The following is a 21,067-nucleotide window of genomic DNA, read 5'->3' on the forward strand; positions in this document are numbered from 1 at the left end:
GCTTTTGTCTATTTTTGTCAATTTATTTTAATTGATGCTGAGTGATCAGTCTAAAAGGTCTGAATTATTGTGGCAACTGTGTGTGTTAGAAATCTAAATTGTACAGATGTCTACAAATAGAAACTGCTACCTTGCTTGCTTATATGTCAATTGTTCAATATTCCAGTGAATAGACAGTTATACACAATTATTTGCCATCCTGTGAAATTGAAAAAAAAAAAAAAAAAAAAACTGTTGTGCAATTATGACTATTATATCAGACCCGTAGCCAACCTAGTGAATGGGGTGGTTCTTATTTTTTCTTTTTTAAAAAGTGGACCTTTTTGCAGTTATTTCACTATTGTCATTTATAAGGCAAAAAAACAAAAAACAAAAAAAAACAATACTTGGTTTCAGAATTTGGCAATTTGAATAATAAAAATAAGTAAACAATATGATAATAATGTAGAGCTTTACAATTTTTGTAGCTTCTCTTGTAAAAAAAAAAAAAGTACATTTGAAAATTCATGGATAAAAACAATAGCTTAATACTTATTCATATAGTCTGCTTTTGGTGTTTCACAACTTTTTTTTGGTATTTTTTTATTTCAATAATAATAATAAGATTTAGAATAAAAGTTACTTATTAAATGTTTTCTCTGTAACAACAATACAGTGAAAGTTGACTGTACTTGCATCAGATTCCGCTTGGTCTTAAAGCCTTTTTCAATAAGTTGTTTTGATAACTTATGATGGCATTACAGTCAAAATAGGACAAGTGAGCTCATGTGTGGCACAAATACTGGACCTTTGTCAGTTGGTGGGGGCGGGGGTCTTTTGAACCACCAGAACCCCCACTGACTAAAAGAATAAAATAATTGACAGTATCACAGGAGGGCTAATCATTTTAAGCATATAGTATTTGTGAATACTAATATGGAACTAATTTCTGGAATAGGCATTCAGGTTTACTCAGCTTCCTGAAATGGCTCTTGGGTCTCCTCCACCCCCTGTCCCACCAAGAACAGGTCCTCCACCTGAATCCTCACTGCGACGGTCAGAAATTTACTTACATCTTGTTTTAAAAGCTTTTTCCTAATAATTTATTTACTCTCATTAACTGCATGACATTATAAATTCAAATTACTTATTTATCTTTAAATGAACGCTGATTCCACATACAAAAATGGTAAAGTGGAGAAGTTGGCAAGCTCTAAAAAAATCTCCATTATGCATTAAAAGCACCAATAAAGGAGTCAATTTGCACAAAATGTTATATCGTATTAATGTGTTTGGTATATATTTGACTTTTTAATTGTGTAATTGAAGCATATAGCATCCCATAATGCTAAGTTTGTGCCCTTTATAACCATTTGGATTGTATCAAATATGAATTAAAAGTTAAATATTGCTTTGTTACTCATAAACAGAGATGACTCTATGGAATCAGAAGGTTTAATTTATACATTCATTCATACTTTAATTGTGCACATTTTCCTTTTTTGGAGCTTAATATTAATAACAACTCATCAACTCAATTGAAATAACATAAGTAAATAGTGTATTCATTTTTGATGTAACAAAATTATAACAAATCCAAAGCTCATAAATAGTGAGGCAAATAGAAATGAAAAAAAAAAAAAAAAAAAAAAAAGCTCTGTAACTGTCATGTTCATTTTCTGAAGACTCAAGCTGACTTGTTAGTGGATCAATACTGTCACCTGGTGGTAAAATTATGTCAATGCATGCGTGACTTTGTTGCCATGTCGTTAGGTCATCCTCTGATCTTGGTCCAAAGGCTCTTTGCTCTGAGTCATCAGTGTCTAGTCAGCATGACAGCGCCCCCTACATACCAAACAGCAGAGTGCCACTCCCACCTGCCATCACTGAGCCTGTTCCCAACCACTCAGGTTAGTGTTTGTACATGTCTGTGTGCACCATTTATTTCTGTAAAGAATGTCTATTCTTTATTTCTGGTTTTGCACAGTCAGTCAGTCAGTCAGTCACAATTTGATTGATTGACTGACTTACTGACTGACTGACTGACTGATTGATTGATTGATTGATTGATTGATTGAATGATTGATCAATTGATTGACTGCACATTCTAGGGTCCAATCTGTGTGTGTAGTATCTAAGATAGTAACCTTTTTTCCCTTACCAAAGGCAAGGCAAGGCATGTTTATTTATATAGCACATTTCATACACAGTGGCAATTCAAAGTGTTTTACAAAAACAAGAATAAAAGAAACAAGTAAAATAAAAATAAAAACAAATAATAAAAATGAGTAAAAAAAAAAACACAAAAACAGGTAAAATGTGATAAAAGAATGAAGAAGAAGAGAAAAACATAATAGTGCGACAAAATATGGCTAAAGATGACGTAACTACCAATTTACCTGATTCTGTTGCCATTCTTTTCCATATGAAAAACATTATATGGCAAGCAGCCAAAAGTAGACCAAAGTAATGCTACTCGTTTGAATAACTGACTTTTATAGACTTTTTATAATACAAGTATTGCAACTTTTTTTTATTATTAAAAAAAGTCATATAAGTCAGTGATTCAAACTATTCAAACAAATCAGTGATTGAAACAATGCAGTCATGTAAAATTTATATTAAAGGATTTTTTTTTCTGTTTATGTTTTTCTATTTCAGAATGTTGTGTTTATTTTAATGATCTTGCTTGTTCATTAAGTTTGTGATATTTACTTGCAGAATTATTAATGAGAATTATTTAGACATATAATTTTTTCATAAGAATATTTATTCAGTCTATTGAGAATTAGTTGGCATGTGGATGCAATGTAACTTAAATTCAACAAAATGCGTTAAAGGGACGATCAGAATAAAGTGATACCCAGATTTTTGCTTCCTCAAAATGTAATTTACACATTTTATTTTAGAAATGTTTCAATGAAAGGCTTTTCATTGGAAAGGAACATGTATCCCTACAGATAACCTATTTCTAGGTTTTATTAAAGCAGTATATCCTGAAATTTCTATGAGAACTTTTTTTTTTTTTATTAAGACATTTTTAAATTTCACCCGATGAAATAACAAACAAACTTAGATCTAATGCATTTAAAGAAAAGCACTGATTATTGTTTGACTTCGTATTTATGAAACCCACAAAAAAGTGCATCATTTAAATAAATCAATGATCCGCAATGCCTAGAAATTTGTTGTTGCAACAAACACTAAAGGTATATTTACCTCAAAGAAGAAACGTAATGGAATTTGCATTTTTATTTAGCAGACTCTTTCTTCCAAAGTGACTTACAAATGAGCAAAATTGAGCAATTTGATCTATATCAGTCCACTGTAAAGGAAACAAAATGGAGCTACTTTGCAAACACTATCATGTCCATTTGTCATAAACCTTGTGTGTTACTTAAGTCAATTGATTCCATTCTTAATGCCCCTCAGGCTCCGTTTCAAACCCTCTTTTAAAATGTGTGAGAAATTCTTGTGTTTTTATTATTAATATGGTGGCTTTTAGCACAGCATGAGATGTTGACATTTAATGTTTATTTATTTCTTTGAAAGTATGTGCTACGCTTTGCTTTACTCTCTAATGTCAGCACTTTGGTCAACTGTGTTGTTTTAAAGTGCTTTATAAATAAAATGTAATTTAATTGAAAAAGCAATCAGTCCAACAAAGTGCAAAAACAGTAATGTTTTTAACTCTATTTCAGTAATGTAATTTTGAAAATTATTTTTTTAAATATTCACATTAACCTTTCACCGGAAGTTTATCATTAGCTGAAAAGCACTAGCTGTGCCTATAGCCCATTACATTGATTGAAAACATCTCAGAAATCTACGCTGAAGTATGGAACAAACCAGTATCTAAAGACTAGAATCTAAAATACATATTAAGGTGGGCTACTTTTTGTTCAGCATTAAACTATGTAGTTACCACTCAGTATGATATCTAATACTGTATAATAATACCTTGAATCTAACTCAATCTAACTCAAAGCAAAGTAATAAAATAAAAAATAATAAAAAATAAAAAAGTACCAGTGCAACAATATAGTGATATGCATGTTTATATATATATATATATATATATATATATATATATATATATATATATATATATATATATATATATATATATATATATAGTTTTACATAGTTGTGGTTTTATTTTTATTTTTTATTTTATTTTACTTTTTATTTTTTTATTTTTTTTTTATTTTTTTTTGCTAAGCTGAAAACATGAATATGTATATATTTTTTTATTTAATGCTTGCAATGCAGATTCAATTAGAACCCCTAATTATATACAGTTAGGTCCATAAATATTTGGACATTCATTCAAACATTTTTTTGGTCAATACACCAGCATAATAGAAATGAAACAACCAAGATTTGCTTTAACTGCAGACTGTCAGCTTTAATTTGAGGAAATTTACATCCAAATCAGGTGAACGGTGTCAGAATTACAACAGTTTGCATATGTCCCTGACCCTTGTTAAGGGTCCAAGGGTTGCATTTGGAATCTGTTACTGTCAACTCTCAAGATGAGATCCAAATAGCTGTCATGACCAGTCAAGGAAGCCATCATTAGGCTAAAAAAATAAAACGAAGCAGTCAGAGAGATAGCAAAAAGGTAGAGATAGCAAAAAGGGTGTTTTTCCCTGGTAAAGAAAACACCCTTTACAACAGTTGTCCAGATCAAGAACACTCTCCAGGAAGTAGGTGTATCTGTGTCAGAGTCAACAATCAAGAGAAGATCTCACCAGAATGAATACAAAGCGTTCACCACAAGATGTAAACCATTGGTGAGCCTATAAAACAGGAAGGTCAGATTAGAGTTCTAAAAACTTATTCACAGTGCTGGAACAACATCCATTGGACAGATGAGATCATGATCAACTTGTACCGGAGTGAGAGGAAGAGAAGAGTATGGAGAATAAAAGGAACTGCTCATGATCCTAAGCAGTGAAGCATGGTGGTAGTAGTGACATGGTGTGGACAAGTATGGCTGTTAATAGAACTGGTTCTCTTGCATTTATTCATAATGTAAAAACAGCACGAGGAATTCTGAAGTGTTTCAGGCAATATTTTTTGCTCATGTTAAGCCAAATACTTCAGAACTGAATCCAATTGAGCATGCATTTCACTTGCTGAAGATAAAACTGAATGGAAAATGCCCCACGGACAAGCAGGAACTGAAGACAGTTGCTGTAGAGGCCCGGCAAAGCATCACCAGGAATGAAATCCAGTGTCTGGTGATGTCTATGCGTTCCAGACTTCTGGCTGTAATTGACTCCAAAGGATTTGTAACCAAGTATTAAAAATTGAAAGTTTGATTTCTGAGTATTATTCTGTACAATTACTTTTGGGCCCTTAACAAGTGGGAGGCGCATATGCAAACTGTTGTAAATACACTGTTCACCTGATGTGAATGTATAATACTGACAGTTAAAGCACATCTTGGTTGCTTCATTTCAATTCCATTGCGTTGGTGTATAGAGCCAAAAATGTAAGAATTGTGTCGATGTCCAAATATTTATGGCCATATATATATATATATATATATATATATATATATATACACTAAAATATCTACTAAAAGACAGAAAGTGTTACTCTACAAACTGTATTGTACACACATCATCTACACACTTGCATTTGTTTAGTATTATGGCTGAAATGAATATACTGAATAAAAACACTTTCCTGTAGATTTTTGTAGCTGCAGATTTGTGTGCCCTACTTATACGACTATGGAAGTCTGGGAAGTCCTGGGAAAAGTGTTGTTAAAGCTGTTATGCAATAAAAAAAGTAAAATTTTAAATATACCCTAAGCTTTTAACCTTGTTTTGTTCGACAGGAAATCCCATGACAGCGGTGTACGCCATCCCAGCCACCCGTCCAGGATACACAGGATATTTCATTTCCACACCACCCTCCTCCTATCACAGCCCTTCCTGGATGTCTTACCCACCTGAACCTGAGGATGTGCCTCCTCAGTGGGCAGAATCAGTAAGAATGCATAAATCACACAGTCTTCTATCATTCTATCCAATTCTGCTTCACAAACTGGGTTGCATCCCAACACCGCAAAGTTACAATGCATGTATCATTAAAAGAATTGAATGCAGTGTAAACCTCATGGACTGCAACCAAAGGAAGCAGAACTGGTCTGTCACATGTGTCTCTATCCACCTTTTTTTCCCACAAGTGATGATTACGTTTCAAATTATGGGCTTAGAGAACTTCAATTCAAATGAACTGAAACAAATGACTTCAAATAAGAAGGCTGTGTTAGAACTATTCTATATACATACAGTTCTCAGCGTAAACGATTGACCCTTTTGAAAATAATTTTTTTTTATCCATTTCTCTGTGAATATTTAAACAAAACAGTTTTAATAAACTGTAATATTATTTAATAATCTTTATTATAATTAAGTACAATCATTCATTCATTTTCTTGTTGGCTTAGTCCCTTTATTAATCTGGCGTGCCACAATGGAATGAACCGACAACTTATCCAGCAAGTTTTTACGCGGCAGATGCCCTTCCAGCCGCAACCCATCTCTGGGAAATATAATTAAATAGAGTTTGATTAATTGACATCTTTATGAACAGATACATAATACATTGAAATTCGAATGAGTTATTGGAAAAAAATATATATATATAATTGCACGTTTCCCTTTATTTTTCCTGTTTATTAAAATGCTGTTTTAAGTATCCCCCATCATATTCATTTGGGTGTATTTATTTTTGAACTGTGATCTTAAGTTTATTTTTTTTATTTTAGGTTTGGTCCCTATTTTGGCTTTGGTTTTGACTAATCTAATATATATATATATATATATATATATATATATATATATATATATATATATATATATATATATATATTTAGGGATGTAACGGTATCAGAATTTCACGGTTCGGTAATACCTCGGTATGAATGTCACGGTACGGTATTTATTGAATCATTTACAGGAAAAAAAAACTTTTGAAAATACTCCAAAAAAGTGCCAAAAGTGTCAATGACATACAAATTAACCATCTATCTGTAAGCTTTGAAACACTAACTTCAATTTTAATAACAAAAAATTATTAAACCATGTAAAAAAATAAAGTTTCAATGTAGTATTGTTGAAAACTCACCACATTCAACATTTAATCACTCACTCACTTAGATAGAGATGGGTTTAAAGGAAAATTATCATATAATTATAATCTGGTAAAAGCTGGTATCTCTGGGTATTTACAATGTCCCCTGCAACAGAAAAAAACCCTCTCATTTGGGACTGAGGTTTCTGGGACAAGAGAGATATGACTTGGCCCAGGTTGACAGCAGTGGGGTAACGTTGTGCATTGTCTTTCCCCCACTTGAGAAGACAAACCATGAGTGAGATAGAGGTCTCTTTGCGGTACAAGTCAATGTCTGCATCAATCTGAACAGTGTGCTGTGTTTCTGCAGTCCCCATGACTGTTATTAGTCGTATTCCCCAACTTGCAGGCACGTGCACACATAGGGCTCAACCTGTGCAGTGCGCATGCCCTTTTTAGTCTTGGATAGAAAATGCCCTTCCAAAACGATCAAAAGTGCCCCCGCGACGCGACACAACCTCCGTCCAATCCAGCCCTTCAGTAGGCGCGCGACAACACCTCTCTTGAATATGCGCGCTCAACCCCCCCTCGGCGCTTTACAATACGCGCGCCACAACACAGCTGATCAGAACGCGCGCGGCGACAACACCCGCTTTAGGTTCGATCATTTCCATCTTTTTTTCATCTCCGCTACTAGCAGCACACTCCATTTCCGCATTACTGGATCTGTAGCGACAACAGACCGCAAAGGATTATGGCCACGCCTGGGCTGATGGGAAATGTAGTTTCAGCTACGTCCCGTTCGCTCCATTCGCCTGAGCAAATTTTCTCAGAAGACCTATAGTTTTACCGAGTCATGCGACTTCGGTAATATCGAAAAAAATTAATATTGCGGTATGACGGTATTTACAATACCGTTACATCCCTAATATATATATATATATATATACAGTGCTTAATTTTTATAATTTGAGAATTGCGAGGTCCTGGAACAGATCAGGGTTACAGATCCGGTGTTACGGTTTAACTGGTGACCGTGTTAACTGGTGTCCCTTTCCAGATTTAAGCTATTTACCTTTGCAGATTGGCAGATTCAACACTTTTTCACAGCAACAAAACATGCCCATACCAAGTCAAGATTCTTATTACTTGGTGTCAGTGTCATTGTACATATTATTGATTTTAATATCTGTGTAGCAGAACAGTATATAAACAAAATTAATAAAAAAATAATAATTATAATTTACATGTCATCAACGGGATTCAAACTCGTGTAGTTAAAAAGTTCAGCACATGTATCAGTTGAGCTATCTAACTGAGCTGTTCAGGACTACATGTGAAATCATCTGTTTTAATATCTTTATGAGTCAAATATGCTTTGCTGTGGTTGTGGACTCGTGTTAACCTGTTTCCATCGACTCATGTTAACATGTTTACATGTTAATTACATGTACTCGCGTTAACAAATTTCTACAAACTCTCCCGCTGATAGAATAGCTCTGCTATATATTTGTTCTATATAGTTCTGAATAGCTCAGTTAGATAAGTTGATTGCTGCGTGTGCTGAACATTTTGACTACACAAGTTTGAATCACGTTGATGACATGTAAATTATAATTATTTTTTTAGATGAATTTTGTTTATATACTGTTTTTCTACACAGATATTAAATCAATAATGCTCACAATGAGACTGACACCAAGTAATAAGAATCTTTATTTGATATGGGCATGTTTTGTTGCTGTGAAAAAGTGATGAATCTGCCAATCTGGAAACGTAAATACCTTACATCTGGAAAGGGACACCAGTTACCACTGTCACCAGTTACACCGTAACACCGGCATGTTGTGGAGAGACCCCCCTCATGATTGTAAAGAGCTTTGGGTGTATGGCCATACACAATAAATGCGCTATATCAGGGGTGGCCAACCCTGTTCCTGGAGAGCCACCTTCCTGCAGATTTTAGTTGCGACCCATATCAAACACACCTGAAACAAATTAATTAGGACCTGAACACCCCGTGATAATTACAGGCAGGTGTGTTTGATATGGGTTGCAAGTAAAATCTGCAGGAAATTGGCTCTCCAGGAACAGGGTTGGCCACCCCTGCGCTATATAAATACACATTACATTTCATTGCATTACATTACATTACATTACATTACATTACAAGCATGTTACCCGAGGATGGAGAGGTGTGTGTTCCGGCACAAATTAAGACCTGTATATTCAGCAGGGGTGTACAATCATCTACCTTCCTGCAGAGTTCAGCTGCAACCTTGATAAAACACACCTATATTTAATTAGCATGTGCACCTTCAGGCCTGAGCTAGTTTGTTTAGTTGTGTTTGATAAGGGTTGGAGCTGAACTATGCAGGAAGGTAGATCTCCAGGTGCAGGATTTCAGGCACCCCTTATATACAGAAATATATTATTGTATCATATTGTATTGTATAGAATCACATAATATAAAACATGATAATTTAAAAGAGAGATTGATAAGAGGTGTATTCATTTATGCTGAGCACTGTAGTAGGGCTGTACGATTAATTAAAGGTGATTTTCATGTGCATTTTGGCAGTAAATAGGCTCTATATTCAACAGTAAATACCCAGCACCAGCTTTCAGATAGAGCAGCATTACACACAGCCATAGTTTACAGACAAGCTATGTGAATAATAACAATAACAATAATAATAATAATAATAATAATAATAATAATAATAATATTTATAATAATAATAATAGTAATAATTCTGAACCTGAAATCGAATAATCATTTGCGATTCGATAGCTATTTGTGTCCCTTCTTCGTGAACTGTGTTGCTATACATCTTACTGAATGGGCAACATATAGGGCATCTTTTATGTCCCATGCCCCTATGTTGCTCCATGTAATGGACATGTAAGCTTACTCCCATTTAAAATAGTCTAAGCCAAATGAAGTAAATGAACAACACTGAGTTAAAACAGTTTGTAAAATGGTTCAAAAAAAGAAGATTACAACCAATAGAATTTAATCAATAGAAACTTTTTGAGGGTTATTCATGGTCTGTTGAAAGTAATTTGTTCATCCTAATAGGTTACCTATTAATTTTGGACAGATGAACTGTCAGGTAAAGAATGACACCTCATGGTTCTTAGTTTTTAAAACAGTTGAATGGAAGTTACAACCCATAAGTCACACAAAGCATCATGAGATTTAGGAAAAAGGTGGATACCTTGTTCTGATTTTGTGCGATGTACTGTCAGATCATGTGACCTGCCCTTGGGCGTAAGACTCGTCTTTTTGGATTGTCCTTTTTATCCCTGTTTGTGTGCCTGCATTCACACAGTGTCTTTTTGCAGAACCAGAGTCATTTAGAAACCATTTGCTGAACTGAATTTATCGCTGACGTTGAGTGGAAACAACAAATTCATGGGGTAGTTGACCACATTTCTTCAAATGAACACTTCTCTTCTTTTCTTTCTTTCTTTCCTCTGTCACAAGCAGGGTTGTGTGCCATTCAGAATCGAGCTGTCAATACCTTTAACATTCCTGATTTTAAACTAAAATATAATTTAAAAAATTATATATATATATATATATATATATATATATATATATATATATATATATATATATATATATATATATATATATAATAAATCAAACACAGAGTCTCAAAAAACCCTTTTGTACAAGGAACTACTTTCATCCACCACTCATTCACATCTGCAGCTGATGTCAGAACAGCAGAAACCATTGCCACATTTAAATGATTCTCTAGTTTAAAGGGGTGGTCCACTACGATATTATATTTTAAACTTCAGTTGATGTGTAATGTAGCTGTGTGAACATAAACAGCATCTCTGAATGTAAAATATTCAAAGTTTAATGCAAAGGGAGACCTTGATTTGTACAGAGTTAGCTTAGCAACGCCTACAATTAACGAATTTTGGGGACTACAAAAAATACTTCCGCCCCCTGTGAGATCACAAAAGTTCGTTATTGCGCATCCCACACTGCGCAGGTAAAGGCCGTGGCCAGAGGCGCTGTAACGTTACTGCAGAGAGAGAAATGCCATCCTGCTGTTTCCACAGAGCTGTTCTGTTTCTGTTGTTGGGCTTCCAAATGACACGACCCAAACACAGAAGTGCTTACAGTTCAATATTAATTATGTTCCAGAGAACTATAAAATACATAGCAAGCATGATTTGACAAAACACAGCTTCCAGAATCTCTCCCAGTTCAGTGCTGGATTCAGTTAAAATCTCCTCAAAGATGGAGCAAGGAGACGCTGTGAACTCTGAGTCATGACCTGTAAGTGTTTTTATTTGTTAAAATTGATCATGACATGTACAGTGTCTAACTTTAACGGTGTGTTGTAGCAAAGATGTAAACAACGGGAAATTATGGTAACCGCTAACGACTTAGCTAACGTTACAAATCCATATTTATCAAACGGCTGTAAACGCACACACACACATACACATACACGCACTCTTGGCCAGCACCTGCGTCTCTCTGTGTGAGACGGCAGAATGTCTCTCTATAGGCAGCTATGCTATGCGTTTTACAACTCGGACAATAAAGTCGCAAAAGATATGTGAACGATTCATGTTACTTACACAGGCATATTCCGCATATGCATGAAAGACGTCCTGTAACGCATTGATTTAAAAAAAATACAGCAATGATTTCCCAACTGGAGTGTAACATCAAAAACAAATCAATCCAGGCTCACAAAGGTCTCATCTCACATCTTGTGCTTTATTCTGTCACCACAGAAAATAACTTAATCCGAGCATGAGAGAAAAAGAACAATAAAAATCTCTCCCGCGCACATGCGCTTCTCGTGTTACAAATACTTCATCGTATACACGCATAAACACACTAAAAGGCACAGAAACAGTTAAAGGAGCCGCATCCCATTTTCACTCGTTACAGACACGTGTTGACTGACTGACTGACTGTTTACACAAAACGCGCGTGCTTGTCAGGGCGTGATGTGAAGCCGATCGGCGTATCACAGCATATTATGATGATGACCAATCAGAGTCACTTGAGGGCGGGCCTTTTAGAGGAACTAGGAAATATGACAGTCGTTTTCATGTTAGCTGAGTAGCTGTGTATAATCAAAGTGAGATTTATGAAAAAATAACACGATTTCCTTCAAGTTAAACATGAGCACACATTGCTTTGCATCTTATTAACACAACCAAGCCTTAAAAATAACATTCTGGACCACCCCTTTAAGTGATGACAAAACAGGGGATTTTGCTGACATTTTAAGATTATAAGGCTGAACGACATACCATGCTATCAGTCAGAGATTTTTCTGTATTTCTCTGTTGCAATTGGGAGATTACATTAATTAATAGAGTTGGGGTCGAGTCCACCTTTGTCGAGTCCAAGTCGAGTCCAAGTCCTTAACCAGTCGAGTACAAGTCCGAGTCCAAAAGGGGTCGAGTCGGACTTAAGTCCGAGTCCTTAACATCCGAGTCCGAGTCGAGTCCGGCTGAGTCCAGACAGTCTTAAAACTCATTTATTAATTTTTCTTTTGGCTTAGTCCCTTATTTATCAGGGGTCGCCACAGCGGAACGAACTGCCAACTAGTCCAGCATATGTTTTACGCAGCGGATGCCCTTCCAGCCGCAACCCATTCACTCTCATTCACACTCACACAACACAGCCATTTTAGTAAATTAAATTCCCCTATAGTGCATGTGTTTGGACTGTGAGGGAAACCGGAGCATACGGAGAAAACCCACACCAACACACGGAGAACATGCAAACTCCACACAGAAACACTCCTGGCCCAGTCGAGACTCGAATCAGTGACCTTCTTGTTGTGCGGCAACAGTGCTAAGCATTGAGCCATGGTGCCACCTATGTAAAAATAATGTAAAATAATAATAAATCAAATATATTTTTCTATTAAAAATTAAACTGTTAAATTAATATTAATATTTCAAATTAAAATGAAAATTGGAGGATATATGTAGAATTTTTATTATTTTACAAGACTCACACGTTTGACATTATTCTCATCCCACTTTTTCACATTTCTTGTTTAAATTACACTTACATTACCAAGGCAACAATGCATTTTTTTTTACATTAATTCCAGAGAACTCTGTTATCAGCCCCAGTGTGGAAAATGAAACCATATTCATGCCGACTGACCCAGATCTGCACAGAACATAAAGGTTCAGCAAAGGGAGAGCATTCGGCTTCACCACTGTCTTAACAGGGAATTAACAGTCAGAAAAATTTTGTTTTAAATAAACAAAGAGTGAATAAATAGTGGGGGCAATTGGGTGCAAAATAAAACCCAGTGGGAATCACACTGAAAAAATGGTCCAGTGCAGATTTCTAAGCTCATGATCTGGGTCTATCTGTTAATGATAGCCTGAAACAAGGGTTCTCAATGTCTACATTAAAAGTTCCAAATCTGATTTTTTTATTAAGGTTAAAGGTATGAAACAATTGATATTACATAACTTGTTTTTAATAAACATCCATAAGATGCAGCACGGTGGCACAGTGGGTAGCACAATGGCCTCACAGCAAGATTCGAGCTGGCTTAGGGCAAAATAAACACATGTTCATTCAACTTTGAACTGTCAATTCTCTTCATTAATTCTTTTCAGTGAGGCCGACATCTTCTTCCATTCAAATGATCTCTTTGCTGCAGTGTGTTAAAACAGGCGTGCGCGCACGATTATCCAGCATGATCATGATTAGGCCCGGCCCTAACCAATTTGGAGCCCTAAGCAAGATTTCAGGTCAATTCCAGTAAATTCCACTGCTAGTGTACATATACTCAAAAGACACTTATTAGCTTTGTCTTGGACATTCTTTCATTTTAATAAAGCAAGTATATATTCTAAATACTTAGAAATTTTTGCAACTCTGGGATACCTCGAAAAAATACGCAGCAATTATGCATTGTGAAACCTGTGTAAGTTTTGCAAGTGGACAAAACCAAAATTAAAACAACATGATGATGATCTTATTTTATCTAAACATGCTATGAAGCAGAAAAGAAGGATGAAGAGTCAGGCAGGTAAGATTAGGCCTAAAATAGTTCACAATTCAGGTCTAAAATGACAAAAGATAATTCTCATTCATTCATTCATTCATTTATTTTTGACTTAGTCCCTTTATTATTCAGGGGTCGCCACAGCGGAATGAACCGCCAACAAGCATGTTTTACACAGCGGATGCCCTTCCCTTCATATGCTATGGCCAATTTAAGTAATCAATTCACCTATAGTTTTTGGACTGTGGGGGAAACCAGAGCTCCCGGAGGAAACCCACGCCAACACGGTGAGAACATGCAAACTCCACACAGAAACATCAACTGACCCAGCCGTAGCTCGAACCAGCGACCTTCTTGCTGTAAGGCGACAGTGCTACCCACTGCGCTACCGTGCAGCCCACAGATAATTCTGTAAAACATATCTTTTTGTATCTTATGGAATTGTCAAATTAAATTAATATTCTTGCAAAAGACTTCTTAAATGATCTTAATACATCACTCCAGTTGTCTTTGTGTTCCAGTTACATTAAGGACAAATTTCTGTTATTTATTTAGAATATTGATTGTATAATAATAATAAAAATAATTTTCATATATATATATGAATGCAGGGTGGGGGGGCTTTTGAGGATAGGTCCTGGTCCTCAGTTCAAAAGACAGTGATGATGACATCAGCATACAACTATGCATAATTCTGAGAATCATTTTAAAATGAAACATTTGAGATGATTAATTGTGCAATACACATATTCTTGCACTCTGTCATTGACTACATATAAATAGATTCAGAAATTTGTCATTATCAGATTCTCTCTTGCATATTCAACATTTAGGGCAGATATATACTGCTGCTCACAATCAGTAATGTTTATTCTCACACAGAAGACTCACATTGTGGACACAGGCACTCCTAATCTCTACAATGTCTCTCATCAAAATATTACCTGAATATTAATTTTTACACAAAGTCATTCTATCTTTAAAAAGATTAAATTATTGCTTGAATTTGTGGACTTAGTCCAGTGACTATCCATTCTGAATGTTGACTGGATTTGAATATAACTCTACATTAAATCCATTTGTGCTTATATTGACTTAATATATGCAACTCCAAGCAAAATTATTACAACATTTTTGCTATTCCATAATTTAATTACTGTAATTTTACACACTCTTTATACTCTCCTAACCCTACCCTCAAAAGCAGAAGCTGATCTGGGATCTGGGATGAGTTTATTATACGGAACGCGTTCGTCAGTCAGCATGCATAAGCTACACTGATTCAGAAATGTGATGGTCGACGCACATCTTTAATATAAAGAAAGTGAATGCAGACATTTTTATATTCATTTTAACGTGCTTTCAAGCCAAAATAAAGCAAAAGCACAATTCTCTTGAACAGCTCTTCCAGTTCTATCGCATTTGAGATCAGCTGTGTTGACGGTGCTTTCACTTTTCATAGAAAGATTAAACATAAGGTGGAAATATTGGAAAATCAATCGGGATGATAGCGGGATGTCTTTACAAGAGTCAGACAGGAAAACTTTGAATATTACAGAGTCCGTATTTGAGAAGCCCTAAATCAAGCGCTGAACGCATCTTTCTCTGGCTCCGAGCCAAAAGCACAAAACTTTGAATCTGGCAGTTATTTGTGGATATATTGACACCAATATAAACAACAAAACAATATCGCCAGTATGTTTTAACATCATCCCTACGATATGAATATACAATTCAAGTAAATAAGCTCCTATCTTTTTTTGTTTTCTTTCAACATGTCGGTAGAAGACAAATTATTGCTGATTTTGAAGACATTATTGTCCTAGACCTGCCACGCATTGTGTGATATGGATATTTCTGTTTACACGTTTAAGGTGATGACGTGCTGCTGCTGCCTGCTGGTACGGTGCGGTGGCATGAATAAAAGCTGGCATGCAGCCAAAGAGATTGCTTAATTCTTGTTATAGTTTCATGCTGTTATTTATTAATTTTTAATATCTTTATTTGTGTTGGAAATGATGTGGACTCGACTGGACTCGTGATATTTTCCGAGTTCAAAATGTTCAAGTCCGAGTCAAGTCCGAGTAACAGTTTCCCCAAGTCCGTGACAAGTCCGAGTCCAATCATAACTGGACTCGAGTCCGGACTCGAGTCCGAGTCCAAGGTCGAGTACCCCAACACTAATAATTAAGCCGAAAAAGCCGAAGCAAAGCAAACACCATTTTCTATGGTATAATTACAGCACTACAGAAGAGAGAGAGATCGAATTAGAATGTCACTTACCTGTTTTATAATGATTTGTTCAGCTGTAGTTTGAAACATACATTGAGAAAACACTGAGTTTTTCTCCTTCTATAAGAACTTACTGTAATATGCAGTCTCTGTCACCATCTTTGCCCTGCTCGGTATGACAAGCTGATGACAGCCGATGTGCTGAATCTTTGAAATTATAAATATTTTTTAAATAGGCACTATCCTTATAAATAAACTGCATAGTTGAAAAATTATTAGCCCCTTAAAGCTATACATATATTTTTCCTATAGTCTACAGAACAAACTATTGTTATACAATAACTTGTTAAGTTAAGCCTTTAAATGTCACTCTATGCTATATAAAAGTGGCTTGAAAAATGTCTAGTAAAATATTATTTACTGTCATCATGGCAAAGATGAAATAAATCAGTTATTAGAAATGAGATATTAAAACTATTATGTTCAGAAATGTGCTGTAAAAAAATCTGCTCTCAGTTAAACAGACATTGGGGAAAAAATAAACAGGGGGGCTAAATCCGACTAAAGTCATAACTGAACTAAACAGAAATGGAATTAAGACGCGGAGTATGCATATATTAGTGGCATTATTAAAGAACACCATGATCAATCTATTACCATCATGTAGGACGCAATATTTTTCGACAAGATCCACACACACGGCTGTCAGTACAGCACCACACACACACACACACACACACACACACACACACACACACACACACACACACACACACACACACACCGTGAAATGCTGAACTTTTTTTCTTTCCATTTGGTGTGCGTTATTAAATTCCATAACACTCTCACCAGTCCTTACTCCTTACTTGCATCTAATACCCCAGTTTGTCACGAGGGCATGAATGAAGTGTTTATGAGTTAAAGTGAAACTGTTGAACTGCAATTGATTTGATTTAGAAGGGCACTTTTTTTGTCAGACGGCGCACCAGTCATGGAATACATCTGCACTAAAATATCAAGGTGAAAGTCATCATAGCTTGCACAGAATAGACCCAGCTCCCAATCTAACTGTGAAAATAGATTAACGGCGATATTTTTATTTATTTGTTTAACGCAGATAACGGCCCACCACTAATATATATATATATATATATATCCTAATTAGAGCTTTTTTACAGCAGGGTCTTGATTCATATAACATTCTTCAAAATAAAAAGTAAAAAAATCATAGTATGATAATAGTTAATAGCTGTAATTTCCTTATTATTATTTTTTCTGTAGGGCAACCTTCCTTACATTGTAACATTAATTTAAAGTATTAAAAAGAATGTCAAACTGTAAACCTTAACAATTCTTTATCTATAACTATAGGTTGTATAATTGCATCAGTTGTTTTAAAGGTACAATTACATTAATACACTGCCGTAAAAGAAGTGTAACAATAACTGTGTGCATTTTATACATCAATACCTTGAATAACTAAGAGTAAATAACTTTTAAAACTAAAAAATAGATTTCTTTTAAAAACAAAATCTACATTAAAACAAACTACAAATTGTAAGCTACATACAATAATAATACTAATATCATTACAAAAGTGTACTTTATTAACTACCAAATAATAATTATAAATATATGTATACAAGGTTGACAGAAATTTTACAGTAAACTGTTGTACATAAAACAACAAGATATATGAATGCTTACCAGACAAAAGAAACTAACTGTTAAATGAATGTAATATTTAATAAATTGATTTTGTTAGAAATTAAATTTCCATATTTGTTAAATGTCAAATTTGTATGTTTTTTGGATTCAATAATTATTGTGATAAAACAGATTATTGTGAAAACAGTATGTATTCCTAAATTGTATAATTTATCATAATTCATAAAGTTTTCTTTTCAAATAAATAAAAAAAAAAACATTTTCATATATATTTTTAAGTATCCCATTTTAATTTAAATTTACACTTGATTTGAAAAATAGTCAATTCTGAATTATGCCCAACCCTGGTGACAAAGTGACCCTTGTTTAGAGTTATTATGATTTTATAACTCATAATTCGTTTTATAAAAATTACCAAATCACACAATTCAAACTTCTTTGAATGGAGTGTCACTAATATTCCTTTAAAGTAGATCCTTTTGGTTTTCCTTATCGTGAGTGTCGTCCTTGTGCATTTGTCTATTGTTTCCCTTTTTATAAAAGTAGAGAATGGTCAAATGCAGCACAGATCAAGACTCAATAAAAATATTAATAAACCCTAGCTGACTGGTTTTAGCCCAGGTCATAGTTGAATGTCAACCACTTTGTGTTTCAGATGCCCTTGCCAGGCTACGCAGAGGCCTTTCCTCACCCTCACTATCCTCAGGGTAGCCCCCTCCTGTGGCACCACCGCCAGATCACCCAAGGTGGTCCAGACCAGCTGCCCTTTTCCTCCACTGCAGCATCTCAGCAGAGTTTAACAGAGTCTGGAGATCCTATTAGCCCTGAAATCCCCCTCAGCAGCCTTTCCACTTCAGCTCTTGTCAAAGCCATCCGCGACGAGGTGGCCAAACTGGCCAAGAAGCAAGCAGACATGTTTGAGTTCCAGGTGTAGAAGTTTCTAGTGCAATCCCGGACCAGCTGCACTGAAACTGAACTCACAGTCTGATCCGTTTATCAGACTTCTGATTTTACTGGATACTTTCTTTATTTTTTTTCATTGAAATGTCTGTCTGCTTTTAATACAGGTTTGTGTGGTTCTCTTTGGCATTGTAGAGTAACATTAACATGTAGTTTAGCATTTTATTTGTTGTAGTATAGACTTAATATAGTATATAGAGTTTCAATTTCAGTCTACGATATGAAAATCCACACCATCTCCCCATCATCACTATTGTATTTTAAAAATGAAACTTAGTGTGGTGATTAAAAGTATAGGTCATCTAAATTATTATTTACTGACCCTCATGATGTTCCAAACCAATAAAAGTTCTGCTGATTTTCAGAGTATGAATTAGAATATTGTGTTTGCACTTTGATGATCCCAGGCCTGGTTACAAAATCAGTCACTAGCTATGTTTCCTTACAAAGATGTAATTTAAGCTTATGTACAAAATTGGAATATTGCATAAAACTTTTGTGAATAAAGCACCGTTTCCATTCAATGAATCAAAGAGAACAAATTGTCACTGCAAGGAAATATCAAAAGGAAAAACAAAATTTGCTGTGGTAGATGAAGCATTTTAGAACACCCAAAACAACATTTCAGATGTTTTACAATGTAGTCGGTCTGCTGGTTTGTCCATTAATGACATCCCATCAAAACAAATGTTGTTGCCACGTAATCCCTTAAAATAAAATCACATAACTTTTTTTATGTGCATTCTGGAAATTATTTGGTAAATGTGTTTCCATTGTAGTTTATGCTAATTATTGTATCTTACTCAGCTGTCAAAATGCTACTTTTAAAAATAATGCTCATCTTGTCATTTCCTTTTAGCTTTGTTTAGGGTAAACTTGATGGGAACATACTATACCTACTGACGGTGCTTCTGGAATTATTTTTGTCTTATCCAATGTTAAAATTACCATTATGTTTTCACATCACTGAAACATGCGGTGACTCATGGGACAGCAGGACGAGCATGGTCGAAGACTAGACTGACCGTCTGGCCACCGGTGCTCCCTATGGCCAGTCTGCCTCTGTTTCATGTAATTATATACTACAGAATTCAGATACCAGACAAAAAAGTGTCCATTGTACTCAGGAAATGATAGGATTGGCCTCTTTGCTTAACACGTAAAAACTGCAATAAATAAAAATTGTAAACAAAAACTGTCCAAAGCACAAACTAGTGCACCAAAACTTTTTAAGAGTTTTGATTTGCCAATGTTTTGCATAATTAAAGTTTGTTTCATTTGGAGTAGGCTGGCACCACTGTTTCAGGACAGGATGAACACTGTATTTGTTGATGTTTTTGACTATGATGTATCAACTAACTAAATATTACTGTAGGTTTATAGACAGAGCTGGTATGTAGTTACGTATAGATGGTCACTCTTTAGTTTGGGGACCTATAAACTAACTATTATCTAAAACATTTGCTGAATCAAATTGGTATACTTGGTCTACTATGAAATATGGTCATGAAAAATAAGCCAATAATAATGAACTAATAAACAGTCAATATTCTAGTAATATTCTGCTAGGTGTTACCTTGAGATCAGTAAAATAAATATATGTTCAGAAAGTGTTAGCATATTAAAACTACTAATACTTTGCTAATATTTTAGTGATTGCTATTTAATTGCAAAGCAACTTTCTAAAGTAGTTTATCAAGATAAAGTGTAACAATACATTGAATGTTGTTTATATATATATATATATATATATATATATATATATATATATATATATATATATATATATATATATATATATATATATATATATATATGTGTGTGTGTGTCAAAACTGTCCAACTTCAAAATACTTTGTTGTTAACTTATTTGATTCAGCAAAGTGAATTGAACATAAATCATAAATTAGGTTGTACTAAAAAAAATCAAGAAATGTGTTAAGCTAATTTTAAGTCAGTAATTTGAACAAACAGCAAAAATAATTTTGAGGTGTTGTCTTCTCTGTGTTTCTGTAAAAAAAATTTAGTTCACTGCGGTAAAATGACCATTTGGAGGCAGTAAAACACCAAGTTTTGTTCTTTGTTGCACACATTAAGATTATTGGTCAC

General features: G+C 34.6%; 1 protein-coding gene across 4 annotated transcripts in view; it reads left to right on the top strand.

Moving 5' to 3' along the window:
- kiaa1549lb (KIAA1549-like b) overlaps positions 1 to 19,354 on the top strand; it is a 238,743-nt gene extending 219,389 nt beyond the window's left edge. For 2 of the 4 annotated variants that reach the window (XR_012394355.1, XM_009293641.5), the window contains 5 exons: positions 938 to 1,035; positions 1,753 to 1,889; positions 5,831 to 5,982; positions 10,420 to 10,494; positions 18,655 to 19,354. Coding sequence is in view for 2 of the 4 variants with exons in the window: in XM_009293641.5 (XP_009291916.1) it covers positions 938 to 1,035; positions 1,753 to 1,889; positions 5,831 to 5,982; positions 10,420 to 10,449 (417 nt within the window). In the remaining 2 variants the exon portion in view is untranslated. The remainder of the gene's footprint in view (positions 1 to 937; positions 1,036 to 1,752; positions 1,890 to 5,830; positions 5,983 to 10,419; positions 10,495 to 18,654) is intronic. The other 2 variants (XR_012394354.1, XM_009293640.5) reach the window with 1 other exon arrangement.
- The last annotated feature ends 1,713 nt before the right edge of the window (positions 19,355 to 21,067 follow it).

This window comes from Danio rerio, chromosome 18 (assembly GCF_049306965.1).
Source record: "Danio rerio strain Tuebingen ecotype United States chromosome 18, GRCz12tu, whole genome shotgun sequence".
In the NCBI taxonomy this organism is placed as follows: Eukaryota; Metazoa; Chordata; class Actinopteri; order Cypriniformes; family Danionidae; genus Danio; species Danio rerio.